Source organism: Setaria italica, chromosome IX (assembly GCF_000263155.2).
Source record: "Setaria italica strain Yugu1 chromosome IX, Setaria_italica_v2.0, whole genome shotgun sequence".
NCBI lineage: Eukaryota > Viridiplantae > Streptophyta > Magnoliopsida > Poales > Poaceae > Setaria > Setaria italica.
Window position 1 is genome coordinate 48536044 of NC_028458.1, and position 26334 is coordinate 48562377.

Genomic DNA, 26334 nt, shown 5'->3' on the forward strand with positions numbered 1-26334 from the left:
GAATGCCATCACGACTACAACTTTCCAGCAGATCGGGAGCAGCTCGTCTGGACATTTTAGGCTCCCTTCGGACATTATGCATGCAGAGCCAAAGGACTTGCTTGGATCCATGCGGCGTGATTCCATGGTGGTAGCACGCTGAAAAACCTATAGCTCCTCCCTAGACTAATGCTCTGAAGGGTCTCGCTCCGTTTTTTTCTCAACTTTTTTTCTCCTTCCCTTCGTTGCCACGCTAGCGGAGGAGGGAGGAAGAAAAAAAAATAAAATATAGCAAAAGAAATTCAATGTTGAGGTTCGAACCCAAACCTTTGGGATAAGAATAAAATGTAACAAAAGATATTCAAATCTTAACCAACTGAACTATAATATGTTTGTTGCATGCTTCTCGGAATAATTATATACTTATTTTATTCGAAATGTCAAGAGCTATGGGGTAACAGCTCGGCGCCTATCAGCACCCTCGTCACCGATGGCGCAACAACCTTGGTGTCAAACCCTCTGACGCCGAGACGTGTAAGCTTGGCTACAGATTTTGAAATATTTCCACCAGAAAAGTAAGAATCTTTTAAAAAAAGAAAAACAAAAAAACAAAAAAAGTCGGCCCTGCCTAAGAATCTTTAAAAAAAAGAAAAAGCTAAAAAACAAAAAAAGTCGGCCCTGCCGCCTCCCTTCTCCACCCAAGCCCTAACGCGGGTCCTCCTCCCCGATGTACGCCGCTCGCACCTCCGTCCTCCGCCCGGTCGCGCCTCCTCCACCGTCCGCCAGCCGGGCTGCCTCCTTCCTCCACTGCGCCGAGCATCCCCCGGGCGGCACGCCCCCTGCTGGATCTCCTCCGTCCTCCGCCACGCCGGGCCACCTCCGGGCGCCCCACGCCGGCGCCCCACGCCGGCGCGTCCCCTCTACGGCCCCACGCCGGCGCGCCCCCTGCACAGCTTCCCACACGATCCATTCCGGCGGCGGCGCTGGAAAACGGGAGGAGGTGCCCCATCGAGTCGCCGCCGCCACCCACAAGCGGAACAAGGCGGCGGCGGCTAAGGAGCACGGAAGGGCGCTCGCCTTCGCCCACCTCCATGTGATGCTGCTCCAGTCGGTCTTCAACGTCTACAGTGGGTCGCGGAGGCCGACCAGCTCGGCGTGGCCGCGCCCGTCTCTTAGGGACCCCGACATCGTCCTCGACCTGTGAGTAGCCGCCCGCCTTGTCCCCACCGATCCCAGCCCGTTCTTGTCCCCACCGATCATCACCCCGTATCCAGAGGCGACGGCTGCCCAAGGATCACGAGGAACTGGTGGCGGCCCACGGGACCACGGCGAGTCGGCGGCGGTCAGCTTCCCCAATCCCCTTGGGTTGTTCCCCCTAGCTGCGGATGTGACGGTGGTGGTGATTCGTGTCGGCTCCTTCCCTTCCGCTCCATCCATGGAGAAGACTGGCAAGATCGACGTCCCTCTCCGCTGCCCCATCCTGCCTCTCAATTTTGCCTGTAAGTTTCTTCGACTTGATCTATATTTTTCTAGATTGATTTGTCGCTTGCCCTTCTGATCCACGTATTCAGTGCCTTCCCCTGGTCAATTCCCATCGTGTTCCTCCTCCTTTTGATAAGATGTAGATCGAGTGATCGACTGCTTTGCACGTGTTAAGGATGACTGCTTCGCGTTGCCTTGATGGCCGTGAGGTTGGTGAGTCAGGCGCACACAGCCTGCCTGTCCAGGAGAGAGGCTTAACTAGAGCACAACTTTCCTCTATGACCCCTACATGAAGCTGACTGCTATATTATCTGATCTGAACATTTGAGATTAGACTAGGTTGCAATATCGCAGCCAGACAACCAAAAATAGTTATGGCTTTGATTGATAGGTTCTGCAAATATAATAGCAGCGCTATAGATTGCTAGAATTATGTGGTTCCTGAATTGTTTTTTTTTAAAGGTAGGATCCTGAATTGTTCCATTAGCATGCCTCTTTGGTTTATTTACTGGTGGCCAAGCATCGAGAATATCTCAGTCATCCACTGTGCAATGTTCTTAGGAGGTATTACTAAAGTATACAGTTCAAAGACTTTATCTTCCTCCTAATCATAAAGAGTATTGGAGCCATTTAGAGTCTGCAAGAATATCTGAATTTTTATTTTGTACTGCAGAGGAAAAAACATAGACAAATCAATTGAGTTTGAAGCCAGAAAGGGATATCAGAGGAACCTGCAAGGAAAAGGTATGCGATTAAATAACTTGCAGGGTGAGATAAATATTTTTTTTTTGGAATTTTAGTGTCAATGAATTTTTGAGTCTGCAAGAATATATGAATTTAGACTTTCTAAAATTTAGGCTCGTGGTTACTTTTTTTGCAAGTAGAGATAAATAACTTTCAAGTGCATAGTGTGCTTATGCTATTATTGCTCATTGCAGTGTGATTTTTCATTATCACATCGGACCATGTTGTGTATCTTGTTGTGCCATTAGTCGCATTATTGCTTTTCTATCTAATAATACCTGTAGATTATATATATGTGAAGACACACCTGTCCAGGCACCAAATGTAGCCCAGACATTGTTTTTCTTGAATGTAGATTACGCCCGTAGAATAATGGTTGCCGTCGCTGTCCAGGTCTTTGTGATATCCTTTTCACTGCATTTTTGTCATTATATGTCCACATTAACACCACAAAAGGTTCGAGCCACTTTCTATTACTGACCACTCTCCTGTGTTTGATTTCATTCTTTTTCAGTTAACAGGTTCAGGTTGTTGATGAGAAGAGAAGATTACTAGCCGAGCTGTAGGCTTTGTTGCTTGCCCATGCTATCGTACTCCTCCTAACAGATTCCCTGGAATGACTAAATATGCACTCCTTCGGAAAGCGTCTGCAGCTGCGCATGCATGGTAAAGGGGACTGTTGTTTAGCATATTAGTAACTTCCTGCATCTATCTGTCATTGACCGAAAAATACCAAAAATGGAGCACAAGAGCTGTAATCGAACCCAGGAGGTCAGGACCTGTTGAGACAGGAACACTCACCACTACGATAAACCTTGCTGAGTAAGGGCATGTAATTTTTTCAAAGAGGTCTAATTAAGAGTCTTGTTGCTTATGTTGGTCCGGTAAGTTATGAGTACAGTTACTTACCAGATGATAGTATCAATATTCAATATGGAGGTTCACAATAGGAACATATGTTTAATGTTAATGATTTCTCTCACTAGGTTAAATTCATAATTGTTTGAATATCAAGTTGATGTTATTTTATTTGATTATGATCTAAGCCCGTAACAAAGCAAGTTTGGTTGGTGTTGCATCTATTTGTCTCCAGTTTGTGCTTATTTTTCAGCTGACTGTTCAAATGTAGTTGCTGAGCAAATCTTTGGAAGGGACCACATCCTAGATTCATTTAAGCAACCCAGCTGCTTGTTTCACTCATTCAGGCATTACTATTGTTGCACTGGCAGAGGTAAGTCAAGGTTTTTATCTTCTTATTTTCATTTCTTAATCATGTCCATTTCATTCATTCCCTTCTAATCAATGCATACAAATTTCTACGGCAGAATATTACGACATTGTTTCCTCAATGGACATAATGTTACAATAACTGCAATCAAGATTTGTTCATTGCTTAACATACCATTTTTCAAAACTTTCTCTGCAGTAATCCAATGGATGCACACGGGAAAGTTACATGGTAAACACAATGTAGTGTGTTTCAGCTCTTGGCAATCACGGACTTTGAAGCTTAGTGTTTTGCATTCTTAATCTGCACTTTCAGTCATGTGAAATCCTTTTTAAGTATTAAATTTCAGACCATCAGACTAAGCTTAATCTTCATTAGACTAAAAAGATGAGATCTCAAGGAAATATACGTGTTTCTAATTTTTAGATGATGCTCTGTTTTGCAGCTCCATGTATGACATGGGAACTGGCAAAGTCAGGACTTTAGTTGAATTTTGGGTTACTTTAGTGGTGAACCATGATACTGCCTGGAAGACTGTACAGTTGAGATACTCAAGAACTATGAACTTGTAGTTCTTGAATTATGTGTAGCATGCAAACTCCATTTTAGAAAACCCAATTTTAAACTGTTATGTGACATTATGTACCATTCTAAACTGATTTTTATTGTGTGCATTACGTACCGTTCTAAACTATCTATGCTCACGATAGTTTTTTTTTTTGCCTGTAGCAACTCACGGGCACGATCCTGGTATTAGTACTAGTTTAATTTTGGCAAGATTTAGGGATCAAGATCTTAATAGATGAGTACCGTTGGGTATCCATGGATGAAATCTTTCACCCACTCCTGATCCATCTCAATACATATCGGATTGGTTCTGAACTCATGGCTAAAATTTTACACCCACGTGCACACTTTGGGTGCCAAACCTGCACCCATGGGTCCAACTGCCATTGCACGGACCATGTGCAAACGGGCGGGCTGTCGGGCGAAGCCGCACGTACTGCCCTCCTGGGCCAGCGCTGAAATCCATTATTTTAGGGGATAGCAGCTCAGCCCATTATTTAGGCCTTCCTCCTATTTACGCCCTTGGTAGTTGCACAGCAGTATCGTTCACGCATGCAAGCCCGGCCCAGTGGTCAACAGAAGCGGCTTTACAAGCATGAAACGCCTTCTGGGAACCCGCGTTCGCTACGCCATCGCCAAAGCAGCTAGTAGCCGTAGGCGTTGGGAACACCATTAAAATTCCCAACTCTAGATAAGCCAGCAAGCAATTCAAGCGAGGCAATTCAACTCGCATAGCGTCCCGCTGTGGGCCTGTGGCCCACGTATTTTTGAAAGACTATTCTTATTGGAAATTATCATGCACATTGATTATTTGCCACGTAAGATAATCACTGATGTGTCGACAAATTAAGAAGGAAAGGTATCATTTACACGAACACGATACGATGATAATGCTCGAGTCCGACGATATCCCAGGCATTCTAGCCCACACGATATTGCATTGTGGTCTCAGAGTCAGAGGTATCATGCGCGCGCTCTCGTTTTTGCACCGGAGCAAAGGCTCTCGTATGCAAACTTCCTTTCGAAAGCAAATACCACACGCTCAAACCGTTTCGTGAACATTTGGCACACTTCCGCCGCCAAATTTCGATGATGCGTTGGACCAGGACAGGGGGGCCTCTGTGGGCTCACGAGTCACGAGCGGATGCCGCCAACTTGCGTCCGCTTGCATCAGCTCTTACCTCACACTCGGATGATGCCAGATCATCATAGTTGTCCACCCTGTCACGAAAGAAAGAAAGAAAGAAAGAGACACTGCCACAGTGCCACTGCCGTCTCCTCTCTAGCACAGTCTCTTCAGGCGTCCCCGATTTCGATGGAGCGCTCGCTGGCTCGCTGCTACCTGGTAGTTTTTTTTTTTTTTTTTTTTTTGAGGGGGTGCTACCTGGTAGTAGGTGGCTTTCGGAATTCAGGATCGCCCTTCAGGGATCGCGGACTCGCAGTACTGCACTGCACTGGAATCAAATCTGAAGATCGCAGACATATTTGGCCCATAGCGATTATCAGCCTCTAGTAATAATCAAAGCAGGCGGAGCCCAAGGGCCCGCCGGTACAGAGCAGGGTACGCGTGTCCAATCTCATCCCACGTACGTAAAGCTCGTCAGGCCCATTCCGCGGATCTGGCGAAGGCGAAGTCCAATTGCAAGTCCGTCGCGGCTCAGGGAACGATCCCGAGCGTCCGTTCCTGATCGGACGGGGTGTCCTGGCGAACAGGTCGCCCGCACGGCGCCGCGGTTGTCTTCTTCACTCCGAGCTATAAATGGCAGTGAGCTCGCCGAGCACCGTCGCATCGCATCGCCTCCTATCTCCACTCTCTCCTCGCCTCACGCTTTCCACACTGATACGGCACCCAGTCGCCGCCTCGTCACGATCTTGGAGAGAGAGGGAGAGACAGAGTTGGAAGGATGAGTTCTTGGGGGTCCGTGTCCGCGGCGCCGGAGCGGGACATCGATGACCTGCCGCGGAACGACGCCAACTACACGGCGCTCACGCCGCTCTGGTTCCTGGAGCGCGCCGCGCTGGCGCAGCCGGGCAGGGCGTCCGTCGTGCACGGCCCCATGCGCTACACCTGGGCCGAGACCTACCGCCGGTGCCGCCGCTTTGCGTCCGCCCTCGCGCGCCGATCCGTCGGCCACGGAAGCACGGTGAGATCGCTCAGCTTCCTTCTATTTCCTCCTCTTCTTTGGGGAATCCTTTTTTGATAAGCGGGTCCCTGTTTTCCCCCAAGCATATAGGCGTTTGTGAACGGTATCGTGTCTTTTTTAGGAACTTTTGAATTATAATATGAGTTGCATTCATTGGGTAAAATGCTAAAATTTCGTTCGTGGGGACTTTGACAGTGACCTGACTGCAAATTTATATGCAAAAAGATGGGCCCTGTTTCCAACTAGTGGAAGGACCTGTTACTGATTCCTACCTTTGCGAGATGAATTTCACCATCTTTATTTTTTGAAGGAAAAAACATTGCATGGTTCCTCTTGTAGTTCTCTGATGTATGTATTTGACTGTATTTGATCGTCAATTCGTACATGTTGCATGTTACCATTATGCTATTATCATGTATTCATGTTGCGTTAGATCTCCTACTCTTGCCCAATGGAGTAGTAGTTAACGACTGTTTTCCATTTCGCAAAGAAAGAAAACGACGACTGCTTTCCAAAAAAAGGAAGCAGGGGGTCCTCCCCTGTTTGTAGAACACTGCAGTCCAGTGATAGCTTGAGATGCCCATTTATGTTGGATTAACTACTCAGATACATACATCGTTTGCATATTCAAGATGCAATGGAATTGTCCAGGCCATGTCAGTAGCAAGTGGCCCCAGATGGTTGCATCTTGTTTTTAGGCTACTAAGGTGTTTGGATACGAGGTGTTAAACTTTAACAGCGTCACATCAGATGTTCGGATGTTAATTAGAAAAACTAAACATGAGCTAATTATAAAACTAATTGCAGAACCTTGTGCTAATTCGCGAGACGAATTTTTTAAGCCTAATTAATCCATCATTAGTAAATGGTTACTGTAGCACCACATTGTCAAATCATGGACTAATTAGGCTTAATAGATTCGTCTCGCGAATTACACTCCATCTGTGCAATTAGTTTTATAATTAGCCTATGTTTAATACTCCTAATTAGTATCCAAACATCCGATGTGACGGGTGTTAAACTTTAACAACTCGTGTTAAACTTTAACAACTCGTTGCCAAGTTGTGGTATTCTGGTTGCTTTTAGAAGGCGCCTGTTATCAATACTAGTCTAGTGGCAGTAGCTTTCCTCATCAAAATGAAATACGACAGCTTGCTGTTTTTGGTCAAAATAAAAGATAAGCCTATCTCATTTTGGTCTTGACTTTGGGTCTTGTCTCTATCAACCTGTTGAGACTTGAGGGCAGCATCTAGCCTTGAAAAAAAGGCCATTTCTCATGAAGAAAAAAAAACTTGTCTAATGATGGCCTATACATTTTCTCCAATGTATATTTGCTCATCGGTCAGTCCACTGCACCTTTTGGGGGGTGGGGGGAGACCATTAGGATAAAATTAATTGGATGATTATTTAGCTACTAAAATAAACATTGTGGCTGTATGATTCCTGAGGTCCTTAAGAAAGAGGAAGCATTTTGATTATCTTGGAAACAATTTGTGCTTGAATTGTAATAAACTGAATCTTTTTCTTTGCTTAGGTTGCTGTAATAGCCCCAAATGTCCCAGCAGTTTATGAAGCTCATTTTGGCGTTCCAATGGCCGGAGCTGTAGTCAACTGCGTCAATATCAGGTTAAATGCCGAGACAATAGCATTCCTTCTTGAGCATTCTGTAGCAGAAGTTGTGATGGTGGACCAAGAATTCTTCACCCTCGCTGAAGAATCCCTAAAGATAATCACCGAGAAGAAGAAATCAGCTTTCAGGCCTCCTATCCTGATCGTTATTGGTGACCCAACCTGTGATCCAAAGTCCCTGCACTATGCTCTAGGAAAGGGAGCTATAGGGTATGAAGAGTTTCTGAAAACTGGTGACCCAGAGTTCAACTGGAAGCCACCAAAGGATGAATGGCAGAGCATCGCCCTAGGCTACACTTCGGGGACTACTTCCAGCCCAAAAGGCGTCGTGCTGCATCACCGCGGTGCCTATCTCATGGCGCTCAGTGTTGCTATGGTGTGGGGAATGCCTGAAGGGGCTGTTTACTTGTGGACTCTGCCCATGTTCCACTGCAATGGCTGGTGCTATACTTGGGCGCTGGCAGCCTTCTGTGGAACGAGCGTATGCCTTCGCCAGGTACGTTAACCATCTGTCCTGGACCACATTTTGGTCCCCAAGTGTATTATGAAATTATGCGGAATGCATTTTTAGTTTCAGCTACATCTACTCAACTTCAGGGTGAAAAAAAGCAAGAAAACTTGCCGTGCAATTCATTTGGGCTGTAGTAATTCAAACACCATTTTGCAATTTGCAGGTGAGCACGAAAGCTATATACCATAGCATTGCGAAGCTAGGTGTGACGCACTTCTGTGCTGCACCGGTCGTGCTCAACAACCTCATCAACGCTCCGGCAAGCGAGACGTTCCTGCCGCTCCCCCGCGTCGTAAACGTCAACGTGGCCGGAGCCGCCCCGACGCCGTCCCTTCTCGCCGCGCTGTCCATCCGCGGCTTTCGAGTCACGCACACGTACGGCCTGTCGGAGACCTACGGGCCTTCGACGGTGTGCGCGTGGAAGCCCGAGTGGGACGAGCTGCCGCTGGAGGAGCGGTCCCGTCTGCACTGCCGGCAGGGCATCCGGTACATCGCGCTGGAAGGGCTGGACGTGGTGGACCCGAAGACGATGGCGCCCGTCCCGGCCGACGGCAAGACCTACGGCGAGATCGTGATGCGCGGCAACGCCGTGATGAAGGGTTACCTGAAGACCCCGAGGCGAACGCGGAGGCGTTCGCGGGCGGGTGGTACCACTCGGGCGACCTGGGAGTGAAGCACCCCGATGGGTACATCGAGGTGAGGGACCGGATGAAGGACGTGATCATCTCAGGCGGGGAGAACATCAGCAGCCTGGAGGTGGAGAAGGTGGTGTGCATGCACCCGGCGGTGCTCGAGGCCTCGGTTGTCGCCAGGGCCGACGAGCGGTGGGGGGAGTCGCCGTGCGCGTTCGTGACGCTCAAGGACGGAGCCGCTGACGGCACGGAGGACACCGCGAACGACATCATGCGGTTCTGCCGGGAGAGGATGCCGGGGTACTGGGTGCCCAAGTCGGTGATCTTCGGGCCGCTGCCCAAGACGGCCACGGGGAAGATCAAGAAGAACGAGCTGAGAGCCAAGGCCAAGGAGCTGGGGCCTGTCAAGAAGAGCAGGATGTGAAGGTGTGAACCCTGGTGCTGAGACAGGAGTATAGTACAGGGGAAAAGGAAAATGGTTGGGCCGACGTCGTTACATAAAGGAAACCAGAAATTTCACCGGCGAAGTACCTTCAAAGTCCTGGGATTTCAAAATATGCACAGAGGTTGATTACTTTGTGCTTTATTCAGTTGTATCCTTCAGAGATTCAGATCAGATCTGTATTTTACAGTTTGGAGCAGAGTGGTCGCTGCTGCCATGTGCTAAGGAGACCATGTTTGCCATTCTTCATTCTCTCTCTTGTTTCTTGAGAACGGTCGCTTGCACGAGCAGCTTCTCGTGTTGACCTGCGATGAGGGATTCCAGTTCCAATCGCCATGCACACTTACTTGTACAAGAAACGGAGGTGGAAGTCGCGTGCTGACGTTCTCTACGTCCATCCGTTCTTGCCACGTTGGAACAGGTCACGGTGCGCATCGTTTGGATTTCGTCTCGCGGAGGCGGCCGATCATATCCTTGTTTGAAAAATCCATTCGCATCACGGCGACAGATTGATAACAGAGGATGGTAGCTGCCCCACTTGCAATTTTCTTTTGTTTGGCCCGACAAAGAAGACGATGAGTTTTCCCCAACCCGATCTGTTCAGCTTAATCCGCGGAGTTGTATATGTTCTCCAAGCGTCGGCACTGGCTGCTGCCGAAGAATTTTCGCGACGGCGAGTCAAGCGTGGCGCCCAGCTCCGATCCAAATGCCCCTGATCCATCGAGAGGTGATCAGGCAAAAGCGACCGGCGAGCCAGTGCTAATCCGACAAGGACGTGCAGTGTAGTTTTTTTTTTTTAAACCAACAGTGTAGTTTCGTCCGCATCAAAATGTTTGACAACTTGAGCCTTACAGGGCACGAAGAACATATTTCTACGATACAGCTGTCCGCAAAAAAAATATTGCACGGCTCGTTTCAGCCTCTCTACCAGGGAGCAGTGGAGTTTGCCGTGGCGCCGCGTGCCCTTTCGGTAACACCAAAGGGAAGCATGCACAGTGAGATGTGCGAGATATGCATAGTGCCCATGGTCGTAGCTGGAGCTGTTCTACAAGCGCAACAAAGACATCTGTCGCTATCTGGATTGATTAATCCGGCAACTGTTCCCCGTTTCTTTGTTTTTTTCTTGAGGAAGCAGCCTTTTAGGATCCCAGCATGCAATTCATGCATTCGCGAAGGAATCGCGATCACCAATTCACCATCCTAACTAAGCCTGCTAATGGTTCGGGCTAAGCCCGGTTTTAATGGACTGGTTTTGTTACTTGGGCTTAATTAGTTCGGTGGTAAACAGGCTGAGGTGTTTAGTAGGCTGGTTTGGTGTGGTTTTCTTTCATAATAGATTGGTCCGGCCTGGTTCGATCCAAACGGCCGGTTGCTCTAACCCCGACTCGCGACCCCCTTCCACATCTTCCCTCCGTCTCCCAGTGCGCCGACGCCGGGGGCTCGTCCTTGCCCATCTTGCCGGCGCCGCCGCGTCGTACTCCTCACTCTGCCACTCCCCCACCGCTGCCGACGACGTTCGGGTGCCCCAACTACTGGTCACTTCTCTGGCGGGCGGCCACAGCCACGGGAGCAGGGGCGAAGGACTCGAGGAGCGGCTGCCCTGCGCGCGGCGGGCTGGAGACGGAGCGGCCGCCGCCGCCGCCGGGCGTCCACGACGCGGAGCAGCTGAAGGAGGCGAGGAGCAGGGGCAGCAGGCTCTGGAGTATCTACTCCATCCCGAAATTGTAGCCAGTCAGTGCAGCAGAGCGGAGATTCGCTCGGAGTTGCCACTGCTTCCTCCTCCAGATTTCTGTACAGCACCGTACTTCGGCCGTTTGACTTAGCACCCGTCACATCAAATATTTAGATACTAATTAGGAGTATTAAACGTAGACTATTTACAAAACTCATTACATATGTGGAGACTAAACGGCGAGACGAATCTATTAAACTAATTAGTCCATGATTTGAAAGGAATCTATTAATTAGGCTTAATAGATTCCTTTCAAACGATAGTTTACACGCAAGCTGGCGCAAGCAAGCTACCACAGTATGTATGGTTAGAGAATCAGGTGAAGACCACAAGTTCAGTTTGGTTTTGGTGTGAAATCGCTGGCGGATTGGTGTAGTTCCGTTTTTGAGGCATGCAGATTGATGTGATGTGGTTTAATTGACGAGCAGCAGAATAGTGGGTTTGGTGCGGCTTTATAGTCTGGATCTCAGACCATCAGCAGCCTTAATCCTAACAGCAAGCAATCACATCGCAGGATCTGCCACCCAAAACTGTACGCCGCTCCAGGCAGCCCCTGCCTAAACAAACAGCAGAAATTCCCGGGCTCTCCCAACCCCAACGTGATCGGCCTGCCACGGCGCTCGCCACCACCCGCCGCCTCGCGACCCGCGAGCCACCCACCAACCTACCCGCTCGGAGCCTCGGACACACGCCCAGCGCCGTGCGCCGCCACTAAAAAACCCGCAAAAACCCATGCCACGGGGCTGCCCCCGCAGCCGATCCCCACCACCCGCTCCTCATCCCCCGCCTCCCTCACACCGCGCGCCCACGCCCACGCCCACGCCGGGCGCCGGGGTTTGTCCCGCCTGCCGGCTGCCCAAAAACACATATAAAAACGCGAGCGAGGCGCCCCCCGCCCCCACTTGTTCGGACTCTTTCTCCCTTCGGTTCCGATCCCCCCACCATCCCCGCAGGCAAGGCAGGTCAAAGCGACGCCGCGGGCTCAACCGAGGGCCCGGCGTTGGTGGTGGTGGCGCGGAGATGGCGGTGGAGCGGGACATCGACGACCTGCCGCGGAACGACGCCAACTACACGGCGCTCACGCCGCTGTGGTTCATCGAGCGCGCCGCGCTGACCCACCCGGCCAGGGCCTCCGTCGTGCACGGGCCCGTGCGCTACACCTGGGCCGACACCTACCGCCGGTGCAGACGCCTCGCCTCCGCCCTCGCGCGCCGATCCGTCGGCCACGGCAGCACGGTGCGCCCTCCATCTCTTCCCGCTCATTTCTCCTGTTTGCCTAGTCTTCTTCTTCCATGGATCTTCTGACTTTAAATTCTGAGATGTGAACGGAGAGAAAACTTACACTTCACTGTGAAACGGTAGTAGTAAAAATTTCAACAATAAATGGTTATGCTGTTGAAAACCTGCCACGAAAGCAAAAGGGTGTGTTGATAAGTGTGTTGATAAATTAGGCTGTCAACTCCTGAATTACTGCTGAAAGGCTAAAACAGATGGTTTGTCCTACCATGTTGGCAGTGGATGCTTGGCCAAATGAGTAAATGTTGTGGTTCTTCACTCCTCAGTACCCGCAGCCGTACACCCTGAAAACTTAGTTCGCCCTTTCACCTCATGTTTCCTGTGTGCGCAAACACATGACATATTTGACGCGTCACATGCTAGCTGAAATAATCTGAAATACTGACATGCCTTTTGGCAGAAATCAACTGATACCATCTCTGGGTGTGAAATAGGATTTTCAAAGTGTCTCCAATATGTTCATGCTTGGCCCCAAACAGTCCGTACTTAGCTCTCGTTTACCATATCTGTGCTATTGCTCTACCAGAGTAGATCTGGAATGCTGTACCATATTCGTTTGCGTACATTCAGTTCTTAGAACTATGGTCTGTAAAACTTCCTAAATTAAGATAAGAATATATTGTTTCAACATAGCTTCCATGTTCCGAAATCACTGCTTATTGCGCTTGACAATGGTCCTGGCTTGTTTGGGGATGTTGTGGTGAAGTTTTGATGTAGAGATGTATTGAAAGGCCTATCCACCACCACCATCTGCCAATGTAAAAGGAAACTCTCAGCAGCTGCCAGGGGTGGACCAGAAACATTTGCCACTGGTGTCACTCCTAGAGAATATAGAAAAATGTACCTATTTATAACTTTATAAGCATTGTTTGCTATGTATATTTAGAGTTTGCCATTGATGGCAATGCAAATTTTTACCAAGCACGGCTGGCAGTGTAATCATAGAATTTGTGCTTAGTTTTGTGTCATCATGTAACAAAATTAGAACTCTGTAATAATTTTTGGATGTTGTATACATACTTTTGTAAAAGGCTGGAACCTAGTTCTTTTATCTAAAAAATTTAGAATTTTTGTTGGATTAGCAGCAAGCCATTGGTGTCACGGGAGTATGGGACACCAATAGATACATGCTGGATCTGCCCCTGGCAGCTGCAGTCATTACTCTGTTTGCCTTGTACAGGAGAACAATTTCATAAATAATATTGCATACAGTATTGTTTGTTCATGTTCTACTATTGTGTCAATCTATTACTTTGTCCTAGATAAAACTTCTGTTGATTATGTGCACTCAATCCATTCTATCATGTTTTATTGATTCTTAGTTTATCCTGAATCTCATAGGTAGCTGTAATAGCTCCAAATGTCCCAGCAATTTATGAAGCTCATTTTGGAGTGCCCATGGCCGGGGCAGTGGTCAATTGCGTCAACATTCGACTAAATGCTGCCACTGTTGCATTTCTATTGGAGCACTCCTCAGCTGAAGTTGTGATGGTTGACCAAGAATTTTTCTCCCTGGCAGAGGACTCTTTGAGGATTATTGCGGATCAAAAGAAAGGTTCTTTCAAACAGCCACTTCTTATAGTTATTGGTGACCAGACATGTGATCCAGCGGCCCTCCAAGATGCTTTGAGAAAAGGAGCCATCGAGTATGAGACATTCTTGGAAAGTGGTGATCCAGAGTTTGCATGGAAACCACCACAGGATGAATGGAAGAGTATTGCACTAGGTTATACTTCTGGGACAACTTCTAATCCAAAGGGTGTGGTATTACATCACAGGGGAGCTTACCTAATGTCACTGAGTGGTGCTTTGGTATGGGGAATGAACGAAGGCGCTGTTTACTTGTGGACTTTGCCAGTGTTCCACTGTAATGGCTGGTGCTATACATGGGCGCTTGCTGCTCTTTGTGGAACAAGTATATGTCTTCGTCAGGTATACCTTCTTTTTTTCTAAATAAGTATATGCCAACCTTCTTATTATCAAATACATGTAGAAGTCTATAGAAAACTGAAGTGGTAATACTTATGAAGATCACCATATATGACATGTCATGTTTCATGAATAGCATGTGTACACAAATAGAAGATTGTTTACACAACTTCAAGAATAAGAGCACATATAACTGGAAAACACACTTAGACTGATGCAAAGGCCCCTAGAAAATCATCATACCAACAAATTACCATGAGGAATTAAAAAACAGTAAATAATTAAATAGTAATTGATCAAAACTGATCAAGTTTTATTGGACGCTATATTGCTATTGATAAATGTTTCCTTACATTTTTCAAGAGTGGTGCAGTATAAACATAAAAGTTGTTACTTGGATGATATATGTAAAGTGAGGAAAGGAAAAACATAATATGAAACCAATATTTGGTAGGCACTGCATTGCTACATTGTCAGGCTATAATTAGGATGGGTATTTATGCTGTTATAAGCAGGGTATCTTGAAGTTTTCATTAGGTGGCTGATCGATTGCTCATCTTTCTTTCTCAAGTCTTGGTTTCTCACTAGTAAGGTTTTCTTCATATCACAAGTTTTACTACCGTATCCAAATATAACATGACTCAGGAAAACATTAGGTGCTTGATGGTTATTGGACTTGCATGTGAGGCAATGACCCCATACCCACATGAATGGATGGATAGGTTCACATAAGCTGAACCAATGCTGTTCTTATCCTTTGACTAAAACTTATTGTGTTACCAGCTTGATGGTTGGTTTCCTTGTTTGATTTGAAAATGAACTTTTTTTTTCCAGATGCTAGTAAGTAGTACTAACAAGAACTCTTTTTGACATGCGTTGCTTGAAGCAAGTTTGCCAAGCGGAATATTTGATGTCCATCTTGGCTGTTGACCTGTAGAATTTCCCAGATCAGCACAATTTGGGCAAAGCTTAGGCTTCCTGATAAACTTGTTTCTGATTTCTTTTGGAGTAAGTTTTATTGTAAGGTCATTGAGGACATGACCTTGCTTGTTTGCTGCAATGAAAATTTACAAATCACATGATAAAATAAAGTAATTCTTCACAATTCGCCCTATTCACATATGAGAGAGGAATCACCAACATGTTATTCACCTAGTAAATTGTTCTCATCTGCAACTGACATTTATTTTTCTTCTCTAAACTTTGTATGACAGGTTTCAGCGAAGGCCATCTTCTCAGCGATAGCCCACCAGGGTGTGACTCACTTCTGTGGGGCGCCGGTCGTCCTGAACACAATTGTCAACGCCCCTCCGGCAGACACTCTCCCCCTGCCTCGCATCGTCAATGTCATGACTGCTGGCGCTGCCCCTCCACCCTCCATCCTGGCATCAATGTCCAAGCTCGGCTTCCGCATCACCCACACCTACGGCCTGTCGGAGACGTATGGACCGTCCACCGTGTGCGCCTGGAAGCCGGAGTGGGACAGCCTGCCAGCCGACGAGCGCGCGCGCCTCCATGCGCGGCAGGGCATCCAGTACGTCGGCCTGGAGGGCCTGGACGTCGTGGACCCGAAGACGATGGCACCGGTCCCGGCCGACGGCACCACGATGGGCGAGATCGTCATGCGCGGGAACGGCGTCATGAAGGGGTACCTGAAGAACCCCAAGGCGAACGCCGAGGCGTTCGAGAACGGGTGGTTCCACTCGGGCGACCTGGGCGTGCGGCACGCCGATGGGTACATCGAGGTGAGGGACCGCGCCAAGGACATCATCATCTCCGGCGGGGAGAACATCAGCAGCCTGGAGGTGGAGAAGGCGGTGTACCTGCACCCGGCGGTGCTGGAGGCGTCGGTCGTGGCGCGCGCTGACGAGCAGTGGGGGGAGTCGCCGTGCGCGTTCGTGACGCTCAAGGACAGCGTGGACCGCTCGGACGAGGCGGCGCTGGCGCGCGACATCATGAGGTTCTGCCGCGAGAGGCTGCCCGGCTACTGGGTGCCTAAGTCCGTGGTGTTCGGGCCTCTGCCGAAGACGGCTACCGGCAAGATCAAGAAGCATGAGCTCAGGGCCAAGGCCAAGGAGCTGGGCCCGGTCCGGAAGAGCAGGATGTGAGCTCGACTTGCGCTCAGGTTCTCCACGACTCCACCCACCAGCTGGTCTGAACCTTCCTTACGATCGATCTTGTCTCGACATTGAGCAACCATTTGGCATCAGTGCAAATCGCCGGTGTAATCTGTACTCTTAGATGAAGGTGGTATACTACAGACTGTATTTCGTATAATGTCTCTATTGCACGACCAACATGTGCACCTGATAAACTGTATTCGAGTTTGTCATTTGTCTGGAAAACAGATAGGATCTGAATATTCAGGGACTTCGTGTATCACTCATTCACTCCACTTGTATTCCAAGGGTACGTTAATGGCAAGACGATTACAAAGACCTCAAAGAAGTGAAAGATTGAAGAACAAAATTCTCTGCCACGGTAAAACCGTAAAGCTCCGCATGAAAAAAATTGAAGACAAAAAAGTGAGATATCTGAAAAGATTGGGTCTTTCACTCTTTTGAAAAGCTGATTGAACAGAAGTATCTCTCTCCAGGTTCACTTGCTTTCCGGCGTACGACCCAAAGCTACGCTACAGCGGTAGCTAGCCCGGAACGAACAACCAGTTCAGTCACTAACGACAACGACGACGTGTGCAGATTTTTTTGGCTGAAACGCGAGAACAGACAGAATCCATCAGGCCTATCTGCCATCCTAGGGAAAGTGCAAAAGCTCCTCTTTATGCCGCGACTCCTGCGTCGTCGCCGCATCGCATCGGCATGCACGCACGCATAGTTCGTCACCGCTGGAGTGCTTGGCTGCACGACAGCGCATCGCGTCCGGAAAACGCGCGGCAATCATGTAAAGAAAAAGGAGCAGGATTGGTCCATGTCATCACATGGGGGCACAGCGACAATTGAAAAGCCTGGGAAAAGGATACCGTTCCTACATCAGCGCATATCTTTGTTGTTCAGGCTTAGTTTTGATGCGTCGTTCTTCCTGTGGACCGAGGCATCGAGGGTCCGTTTGTTTAAACTGCAGCTTTTAAACTTTTATAAAAAATTGTTATTGGATTTTTTTTAAAAGCCAACACTAGCTTATAGAAGATGGGTTTACGTTCCTGAGCTCAAAAAACTACGAAAAGCTCACAAAAGTGAGTTTTCCAACTTTCCATGTAAACTTAATTTTTTTTGGGCTTCCAACTTTTCAGAAGTTGCACGAGAATTTCGTTATTTGTTTGAGCTTCTAACTTTTTACGCTGAGAAGCTACCAGAAAGCTCAAACAAAGAGGCGCTTTGTTTCCTCTTCGATCTCTTCTGTTCCTCTTCAATCCCCGTTGCATTCAAACAAGCCCTCGAAGGATTACATGAGCACGTATTTTTACTCTCAGGCAAGAGTTGACGTCTCATTTTTACGCATGCGACCTCGTGCTGTGCGTGCTGATATGATCATATGATGTGTTGCTGAGAATAAGTTGAAAGAAAATGTGGATTCCTGGTTTCCCGTCAGAAATCCAGAACATATTCCGGTCAATTTCCTTTTGGGTCAATCCATGGATACGGCGAGATATGAAAGAACTCAGACAAAACCATACAGATGCATCAGAGGAAAAAGATTAAGATTCTTCACTTTAGTGAATGATGTTCCTCAAAGGAATAATAGTCTAATAGATGAAAAAGGTAGCCCAAAATTGAGCTTCTACTCCCTACTTCCTACTGAAAAAGATCAAGAAGAAGGTGTTTAGCTTCCACTCCATACTGTGCACAAACAAAAAAAATGAACATGTCGTTTTTTCATGTTTGCATTCTTTGATGAACAATCACAAATGTGACTGTATTTGCAAATACGAATCACCTAATATTGAGCAAATCTCTTCTCTATGTTAGACTGACTCGCAATATCCTTGTTAATTTAGTAAAAACACATACTAGGCTTTACGGATATAGTCTTGCAATTTAAGTCGATGATGAAAGGTATCATTTGCGACCTTGTTAAAAAATCGTTTGCTGTCACATTCCTGATCATCCATCCTAGATTGAACCCAGCAACAAAATCTGCAAACAATCCATTCGAATAATACACAGGGTCCCAGCCGGTCATACTCTAATCATGTGATTTTGTCCACCGAAACCCCATGGCGACACACGTTGCGCGAGAGATTCGAAGCCTTGGATCTGTTATCGTATTGCATTGAAACGCCAGCTTGGTGACTGGTGTGCATGCCGTGCCGACAAGCAATCGGCCAGGCTTTTAGTACTCTCCGGGGTTGATACACCACTGACAGTGACATCCAACTGGAGTAGTACTCCACTATTCATTTGGATAGGAACATTTGGCTGGAATCACTTGTGTTAAACGCGTACTCAAACTAATGCTATTTCCCTATTCTGCATTAGATACATACCCAGCATGCTGCGGGGTCAGTTGGATTTCAGAGAATGGCTTACTGAATTGTCATGATCTTATCCAATCCAGCCTCCTGTGGGGATATATGGGTGTGGATGGATCGTCCTTCCTTGGCTTCAAAGATCACACCACATCAGTTGCTTCGCGTGTGTATCTTAATTTTGGAGCAGATGGCTTTTGTTAATGGCCTTACAGTCTGATTGATAGGGTTAGCCTACCAAGACCTAAATTGAAATGTACTACCAGTGCAAGATTTTCCCAAACCAGGCTCCTACCAAGCTTTACTTGAAAGGACCAGCATCAGAGAGGCTACCTATAAACGATTTCCCATACAAACCATCCAGTAGTATTTGCTTATTCAGCAATATTTAGGTTGCAGGAATTTTACAGAGATTCGATATAGATTGAAACAAAAAGAAACTCGAGTTTTGAAAAGGGGCTCATTGTATTGCTAAAATGCAAGCAATCAAACTTTGACCAAGCAAGAGAGCCACCGATTATAGCCAATTACATTAAAAAGAAGATAAACAAATGTGAAAACAACAACTTCTCAGCACCAATTAACTCAACAACCCAATATCAAGCAACTCAATGAAACACGTGCCATGGGGTTTCGGTGGATAAAATCACATTTTACGTGTTTTTATTTTTTTAGATTAAGGATTTTACGTGTTTTTATGAAGCTGAAATTTTACACAGTTTAATTACCGTGTAATATAAAAACTTCCAGTCAAAATTGCACATTGGAAACCAGCAGGGGGTGCATTCTATTCCTTACACCCTCTTAAGCATGTGAGAATCTTGATCTGGATATCTTCCTCAACCCTGCCAACACATCCAGAGATGGTTCCCTAAACTTCCTTTATTTTCATAAGTACTCTATAATGCATATTGCTGATACTGGAGATGTCACACAGCTAGGAAAATAATCATGGCATCAAGACAAAAACGTCTATTCACTGACAAGATGTTCAGCAAGATGCGCATGTCCTTCAGACTCAGACCTGAGGAGCTCAACATGGGCAACCTGTGCATCTACGTGAGCCACACACAACATATATGCCGATCGTGTGAGATATGAATCATGACGTTTCCTTTAGCGAATTGATTTGCAGCATGACTCGACACGCCAAGATAGCCACTCACAGCCACCGGTATTCCATTTCTTTAGTTTTTGAAAAGAAAAAAGGTAGGCACTCACCGGAATTTTGACCGGGATGGCCACCAGTGACAGTGAGCCAACAGCATGATTAGTAAAGCGAAGCTGGAGCAAGGAGCAGCCAATCGTCCGGCGACACATCGCCATGCAAGGAGCAGGGATAAGGGGAGAAGAGCACGCACGCGGGAGAATATACGAGGGCAGCACTGCAGCAGCTGGCTGCTAGAATCCAACGGGGACAAGAGTCGACGGCACATTTGAATCGGATTTTTTGGAGCAGGGAGGGAGAATAACCACAGACGAAAACTGTTGCTAGAACTGGAGAGAGGAGAGGCATGAGCATGACGCGCAGGTCAGAAGCGGATAGAGCACCGATCAGCGATACCATCTGTGCAATTTAATTATGATATATCACTTTTTTTAGACCATATATGTCACATTGTTGGTATGCATTGGATAATGCAAAAGGTTCCACTCTTAAAACAAACATCAACATGATACATGCTATCTTGTTGGCAGTAATCCTTATGTTTTGCTTATCTAACAATGTTAATATAGATCCTAGTTTTTTAGGTAGTAAGTTTCCTTATGCTCCAAGTTTGAGTTAAGTCTTTGTCTTAGTAAGTCAAGTCAAGTCTACTTCTTCCGTACCGAAAAGAATGCTGAAACACTTGTCCAAATTTATAGCTAAAATTGTATTCTTTTTGGGATGAAGTAGTCAAGTCTTTACCTTAGGAAGTAAGCCACTATGGCTGGTTTGTAGTGTATCTTTCAGCGAGGCTAAAGCCACCAGCAAGAGTAGCTCATCACAGTTCAAAAATCAATAGTTGTTTTCAGCTCCTGCATTCCTAAAACTAGCAAGCAAAACTTCTTACCTGTGCTGATTTTCTAACAGATCCAACCATGACATGTGCAAGCTTTCAGTTGCGCAAACAAGCCATCCAAACAAAAGCATAATAGCATAAGTTGGAAAAAAGAACCGAAGAAACCAAACAATGAAAAAGAAACCGATTTGTCAATATTTCTAGAGTTTGTTTGGTTTTTGAAATCATTTTTTAGTTAACAATTTTTATTTCAGTTTCTGACGTTGGTCCAACCCAACTCGGTAAGTTATTCCTTAAATCCCTAATCGCCCTTCATTCGTAATTGTAGAAATACAAGTGAATTGCCTAACGTCCTCTCAACTAGATAAGTTATTTCTTGAAACCTCTGATCACCATTCATCCATAATTATAAGTGACTTACCAAACTTCCTCTATCATTTAGGTTTTTGGATTGAAATGATTGATACATGCAATTCATATACCTTACAAATGCCACTCATATGCCTTACAAATGCTACCTCTATGTCATATTAAATTACTACCTCCATTCTCTATTATACGACGTTGGTTAGCTCATTTTTGAACTAATCAACGTCATATATTAAAGGATGGAGGGAGTACATACTATAACAAAATCATGCTCTACATATTCCTATTACCTTTCTAGAATTATCTTCTTTTGGTCTTTCAGAAGAAGAAAAAAAGAATTATCTTCTTTGATTGCTAGTGAACCAATTTGGCAACCACGGCCAGAGTTATTCCTGTCCGCCGATCCGATCATCAGCCTTATACGTCTCTCCCCAAAAATCTCCACGGCACGCCTCGCTCAAACCCTCACGCCTCGCTAATTCGATCCGGCCGGCGACACGGCCTCACGTGTCCCTCGCCGGGTCGCTCGTCGTCACACGCCAGCAAGGCCGTCACGGCTGCAGACACAGGCATAGGGACGCGCTAGGAGCGAGGACACATGGACACGTACAGGCACGTCGACTCATCGGCAGAGGTTTGGTGACATGTCGTCTCGTCCAACAAGGATCGCGTGCCCACCCGGGGCATTGCTTTTGCAGGGACCCGTGCGCGACGCGACGGCACCGGCGCCGCGTCGATCGCCGTCGGGCGGCCGTCGGATCGAGGGGCAGCGACCGAGATCCGGCCCTGGCGCTGCAGCTCGTAATCTCGCAAGGCTTGGGGATCCTCTGTGTCAGCTGGGGAATCGACGAGCTGTTGTGCGAGCGTTTTGTGCTGCTGCGCGAGAAGTTTTCTGATCCCCCACTCCCCCGTACGAGCTCTATATAAACAGGCTTGCCCCTCTGCAGCACACGCGCTTCCTTCCTCTCCGTCTTCCTGCAGAGAGCGCCACAAGGTTCTGCCTCAACAACTACCCAACGCCTCCCCCCCTTTCACGCTGAATGTTTCATCGTCTTCTTTCACTTGCTTTCCTGTTTCTTCAGGCACTGAAACTCGCAGCGCCGTTGTTTGATTGCTTGCAGTTGCAGGCAAGGGAGATTGGAAGGGTAAGAGAGCAAGAGCACGAGATGGCAGGCGGCGATGGAGCCAAGTCATCGGCCTCCATGGAGGAAGAGGTAATCTTTGCGTGATTTCAGCGAACTGGTTTCTGGCAGAAAACATGCATTGTCTGTACATGGCTTGTTGTTTCCACTACCTGGGTTACTTGGATTAGTACCTGCTTGGACATTCTGAGTTATTGATCTCAAAGAGATCTTTTTTTCGGGACTACGGGGATCTTAACAACGTAAACGCAGTAGAGAGATCGAGTAGAGTTCAGTTTTCGCAGAGCTGATGATGGGCTCTATTTCGAAATACATGACGGCCAATTATTCGTTTTGAATAAATTTTGTGTGTGTTGAGGTATTCCAGTTCTGAATGCTGCTGGGTTTGTTTATGAATTATGAAAGTGTTCTTGAAACTATCCTGAAGTTCCTGAACCATGTTCATACAACTTCCCAAGATAGATGCAGTAGCGTTCCCTAACTCCTTTCTTTCTTGCCTGAAAATGTATAACCGACAAGCAGCTTAGGAAAACAGGGGATAAAGGGAAAAGATGAGGTTCCCGTGTCTGCCCATTTCAGCTTTCAGTTTCTTTAACGAAACAAATATCTTGCATTTAGTGCTAAACTGCAAATACTCATAACTTGCAAAAGTTTCTTCAGTTTTCCCCTTTTTTGACACCACAGTGATGTTTTCTTTTCTGGCCTTAATTGTGCCTTAAAGAAAACCATCAGGTTTAACCACTAAAAAAGGCAATTACAGGACATCACCTAATGTGTGCGTCGATTGATTGAGTTGCACCTATCCTCAGCACCTGCTTACTAGCAAACTTTCCATGCCCAACGCATTTAAAGATTCTGCACTATCTTAGTACTAATACCTCTGTAGATTACGCCCAAGAAACTGCTTTTGTTGACCGTAGGCACCAAAGATTTAGTTTAATATACCGTGACGGAATGAACGAAGGATCTAAAGCAAAGTAAACTTTACGCAACCTGCTCTTCAACCCAAGAATCTATTGACTGAAACTCCTGAGGTTCTGAACGACCATGAGGCGATGTGGCCTCGGTCCCGTCGATGATGGACCAGCCCTGCCTCTTTACTGTGACCTAGCTGACCGCCGGAGAATCTCTCTCAGCTTTGCAACTGCATCTGCATGGATTATGCATGAGCGGCGAACGACCCGGTAACAGTTTCAGGAATCCTGTCGTTTTCGTGGCTTCGTTCAGAGATCGCCGTCAGTAGATCGGTCACATGCTTTCGGTGGATCAAAAGCAGCCGCATAGCGCAGCGGCGTCCTTCGTCGGGACGATTTATTGGTCGCGTGAGGGATTGCCCGTTTTGTCATCGCGGGCGCAATGCGATCCCATGAGCGAACGGGTGTGCTTTCGGCCGATCCTCTTTTCAGCCGTGAAATTATGGTTGATCGGGTGGTCAAAAAGGCAAGGGTCGGGTGCCTGAACACATGGTTTAGTGTGTGTATCATGCATTCATGCTGTCATGTCAATCCACTGGAGAAGCGTCTGTGTCTGTGCCGGCATGATGGCCCTGACCCCTGAACAAACGGATTAACCTTCCCTGATTTCCTTCGCTCCCGGGAGATGTTCATGTTCGATGTCTCCGTACACAACTTATGCATCGATTTTATTTTCTTATTTTCTTTCTTTTTCCGGGGGACATTCAATTATTCAAAAGGATTGCATGTTTAGTCGTGATTTTTACGCATATTCTGTGCAGGCTCTGGTCAGGAGTTTCTGATGCCCTGAACGAATAATTTTGCAGGCATGCGTTGAGAAGAAGTACGGAGGAATTGCACCCAAGAAGCCTTTGATATCCAAGGTACCGACCGTGCACTTCACTAGTACCATCTGTAGAAACAAGCTAGCTAACAGCTTTGATCATTACATTCACCGCGTTCTTGCTTGCTAAGCAGGACCACGAGCGCGCCTACTTCGATTCAGCAGACTGGGTGCTCGGCAAGGTAAGAGAAGAAGAGAACAAAAATGCTCACACCAATATTCAGGCGTGGCACTTTGCACCGTCAGAGCTCAAGCTGTATCTAACCCTGGTTCTTGGAACGCCTCTTGCAGCAAGCTGCAAATAGCAGCACAAGGGCTGCTGTTGAGTCTCTGAAGCCCAAGCTGAAGGTCAGTTGGACCATCTCAACATTCAGTTCAACTAACTATTACTCCTCATAACAAACTTCATCTGAATGAACTCATGAGATTTCTCCAGTACAGAACTTACTATTGGTCTTCTTCTTGCCCTGTCCAGAGAACCCCTCACCACCAGCTGCCCCCTCGCAAGCCGACCTGCGCTTCCACCTGAGACGCTCGGTAAGCAGGCTGTGGCCTCCAAAAACCTGAGCATAAGGGGGTGTTTGGATACGAGGTGTTAAACTTTAACAGTGTCACATCGGATGTTCGGATGCTAATTAGAAGAACTAAATATGAGCTAATTATAAAACTAATTGCAGAACCTTGTGCTAATTCGCGAGACGAATCTATTAAGCCTAATTAATCCATCATTAGCAAATGGTTACTGTAGCACCACATTATCAAATCATGGACTAATTAGGCTTAATAGATTCGTCTCGCGAATTACACTCCATCTATGCAATTAGTTTTATAATTAGCCTATGTTTAATACTCTTAATTAGCATCCAAACATCCGATGTGACGGGTGTTAAACTTTAACACTTGGTTGCCAAACAGGCCCTAAAGCACAGCAAAGACATGACCATCCTTGCGTGTTCGTGCAGTGCAGGCTTCGCATTGCAGCAGCTGGCGGGACTGCTCGGAGGCACGAAGGGGAGGATGCTGAGCTCGGATAAATGCTTGGCTGGTCCGGAATCGTAGGGGTGAATCAGAAACTCGAGGTGCAATTTGGCTACTTGGCAGTTGCAGCCTCTACTATGTCTATCATCAGAACGGATTAATTATCAGTATCATGCTTAAGTTAGATGGCACTTGGTTGGTGTTTGAGCTAAAAGTTTTCTCATTTGGGGGGAAACATTTGTCCAGTATCCACGATCCACGACGGGAGCCCAATATTTGACAACGGTCTGCTATGCCTCCTACCAAGGCCGTCAGCTTATTGGGCTCCTACCGTAAGAATTCGGTACTAACGACCACCCACCACGCGCTATAAACTTTCAGCCTAGTTAGTAGTGGGCTTAATAAACATTTTTCAGCCCAACTAAGTCGCCAGCGCCACGGAAGTACGTTGGACTCTCTCAAAAAAAAAAAAAAAGTAGTACGTTGTACCTGTAGAACTTAGAAGATTTTTCTTGGGTAATGGAGAGCGAGGTGTCTTTGCTTAGACCCTCTTCTGAAGCTTAGTGTTTGCCTTCTTTGGCCTTTGGGCATATTGTTTATTTTGAACTCGTGCGGAGAGCTTTTGCATAAACGGGTGTGCATGGACTCCAATTGACTGGCTAGCATGTCGATCGTCGGGCATACAATTTCCATCGGGCTACATACATGGAAGAAGATGATTGATGCCCTATCATGGAAGCTCAACACAATCATCCTCCGCGTGCTCAGCCGGCAACACACGCGTGCCGATCTTGTCTAGGCCTATACCCATGGCTTGAGCAGGCAGGCAAAGAGCACGCCACAAAGCAACAACTCCCGTGAACATGCAACCATGCAGGCTGCAAGACTTTTCATCTGGACCCTGCAGGCTGCTGGCTGCAGCTAGCGGGGTACGCAGACAAAATCGGCTAGCCACTGCAGCGTTTTCGTTCGTATTTCACAAGCTTTTTTAGCTGGATGGACGCAGTATAAAGCTATTGTCTTATTAAAAAAACAATATACCACAAGGGCCAAGGCACAAACCGCTCTACGTATATTTGGTGAGCTTGCAACTCACACTCATCACACTCCTAGTTCAGGTCATGCTTTTCTTTTTCTTTTTTTGAAATAACAGGTCATGCTTTTCGCATGTACAGTCTGTCTACTTGACCAGTGTGACCACCTGTTACTTGTCTACACACATACTATATGCATTCAACTCTTTTCATGTTTTTTCTCTGTCCTGATAAGCAGGAATCTATCTATCTATGAGCGAGTGCCTTTCA

General features: G+C 46.9%; 3 protein-coding genes and 1 long non-coding RNA gene across 10 annotated transcripts; all 4 read left to right on the forward strand.

Moving 5' to 3' along the window:
• Positions 1–523: 523 nt before the first annotated feature.
• On the forward strand, positions 524–3837 carry LOC105913579. 3 transcript variants are annotated; one of them, XR_002675737.1, is made up of 5 exons: positions 524–1478; positions 1924–2025; positions 2135–2205; positions 2720–3436; positions 3632–3837. It is a non-coding gene; the product is annotated as an uncharacterized LOC105913579 (long non-coding RNA). The 3 variants fall into 3 exon arrangements; XR_002675738.1 differs by having other exon boundaries at positions 1928–2025; XR_001162978.2 differs by lacking the exon at positions 1924–2025.
• Positions 3838–5773: 1936 nt separating this feature from the next.
• On the forward strand, positions 5774–9607 carry LOC101758375 (acetate/butyrate--CoA ligase AAE7, peroxisomal-like). The gene is given in 4 exon segments (XM_012842713.3): positions 5774–6144; positions 7679–8269; positions 8448–8892; positions 8895–9607. Coding segments are annotated over 4 exon segments (1722 nt in total). The 5' UTR covers positions 5774–5904; the 3' UTR covers positions 9341–9607.
• Positions 9608–11962: 2355 nt separating this feature from the next.
• On the forward strand, positions 11963–16753 carry LOC101758784 (acetate/butyrate--CoA ligase AAE7, peroxisomal). The gene is made up of 3 exons (XM_004984578.3): positions 11963–12326; positions 13728–14318; positions 15530–16753. The coding sequence occupies exons 1-3, from the start codon at positions 12111–12113 to the stop codon at positions 16421–16423; spliced, it is 1701 nt and encodes a 566-aa protein (XP_004984635.1). The 5' UTR covers positions 11963–12110; the 3' UTR covers positions 16424–16753.
• Positions 16754–21958: 5205 nt separating this feature from the next.
• Positions 21959–25244, forward strand: LOC101759190. Of its 5 annotated transcripts, none has more exons than XM_022829864.1 (7): positions 21959–22107; positions 22235–22327; positions 24036–24092; positions 24187–24234; positions 24344–24400; positions 24528–24622; positions 24972–25244. In XM_022829864.1, the coding sequence occupies exons 2-6, from the start codon at positions 22280–22282 to the stop codon at positions 24579–24581; spliced, it is 264 nt and encodes an 87-aa protein (XP_022685599.1). In that variant the 5' UTR covers positions 21959–22107; positions 22235–22279; the 3' UTR covers positions 24582–24622; positions 24972–25244. The 5 variants fall into 5 exon arrangements, with proteins under 5 accessions (XP_022685599.1, XP_004984637.1, XP_004984636.1 ...); XM_004984580.4 differs by having other exon boundaries at positions 24528–24589; positions 25015–25244; XM_004984579.4 differs by having other exon boundaries at positions 24528–24589; positions 25020–25244.
• Positions 25245–26334: the final 1090 nt, after the last annotated feature.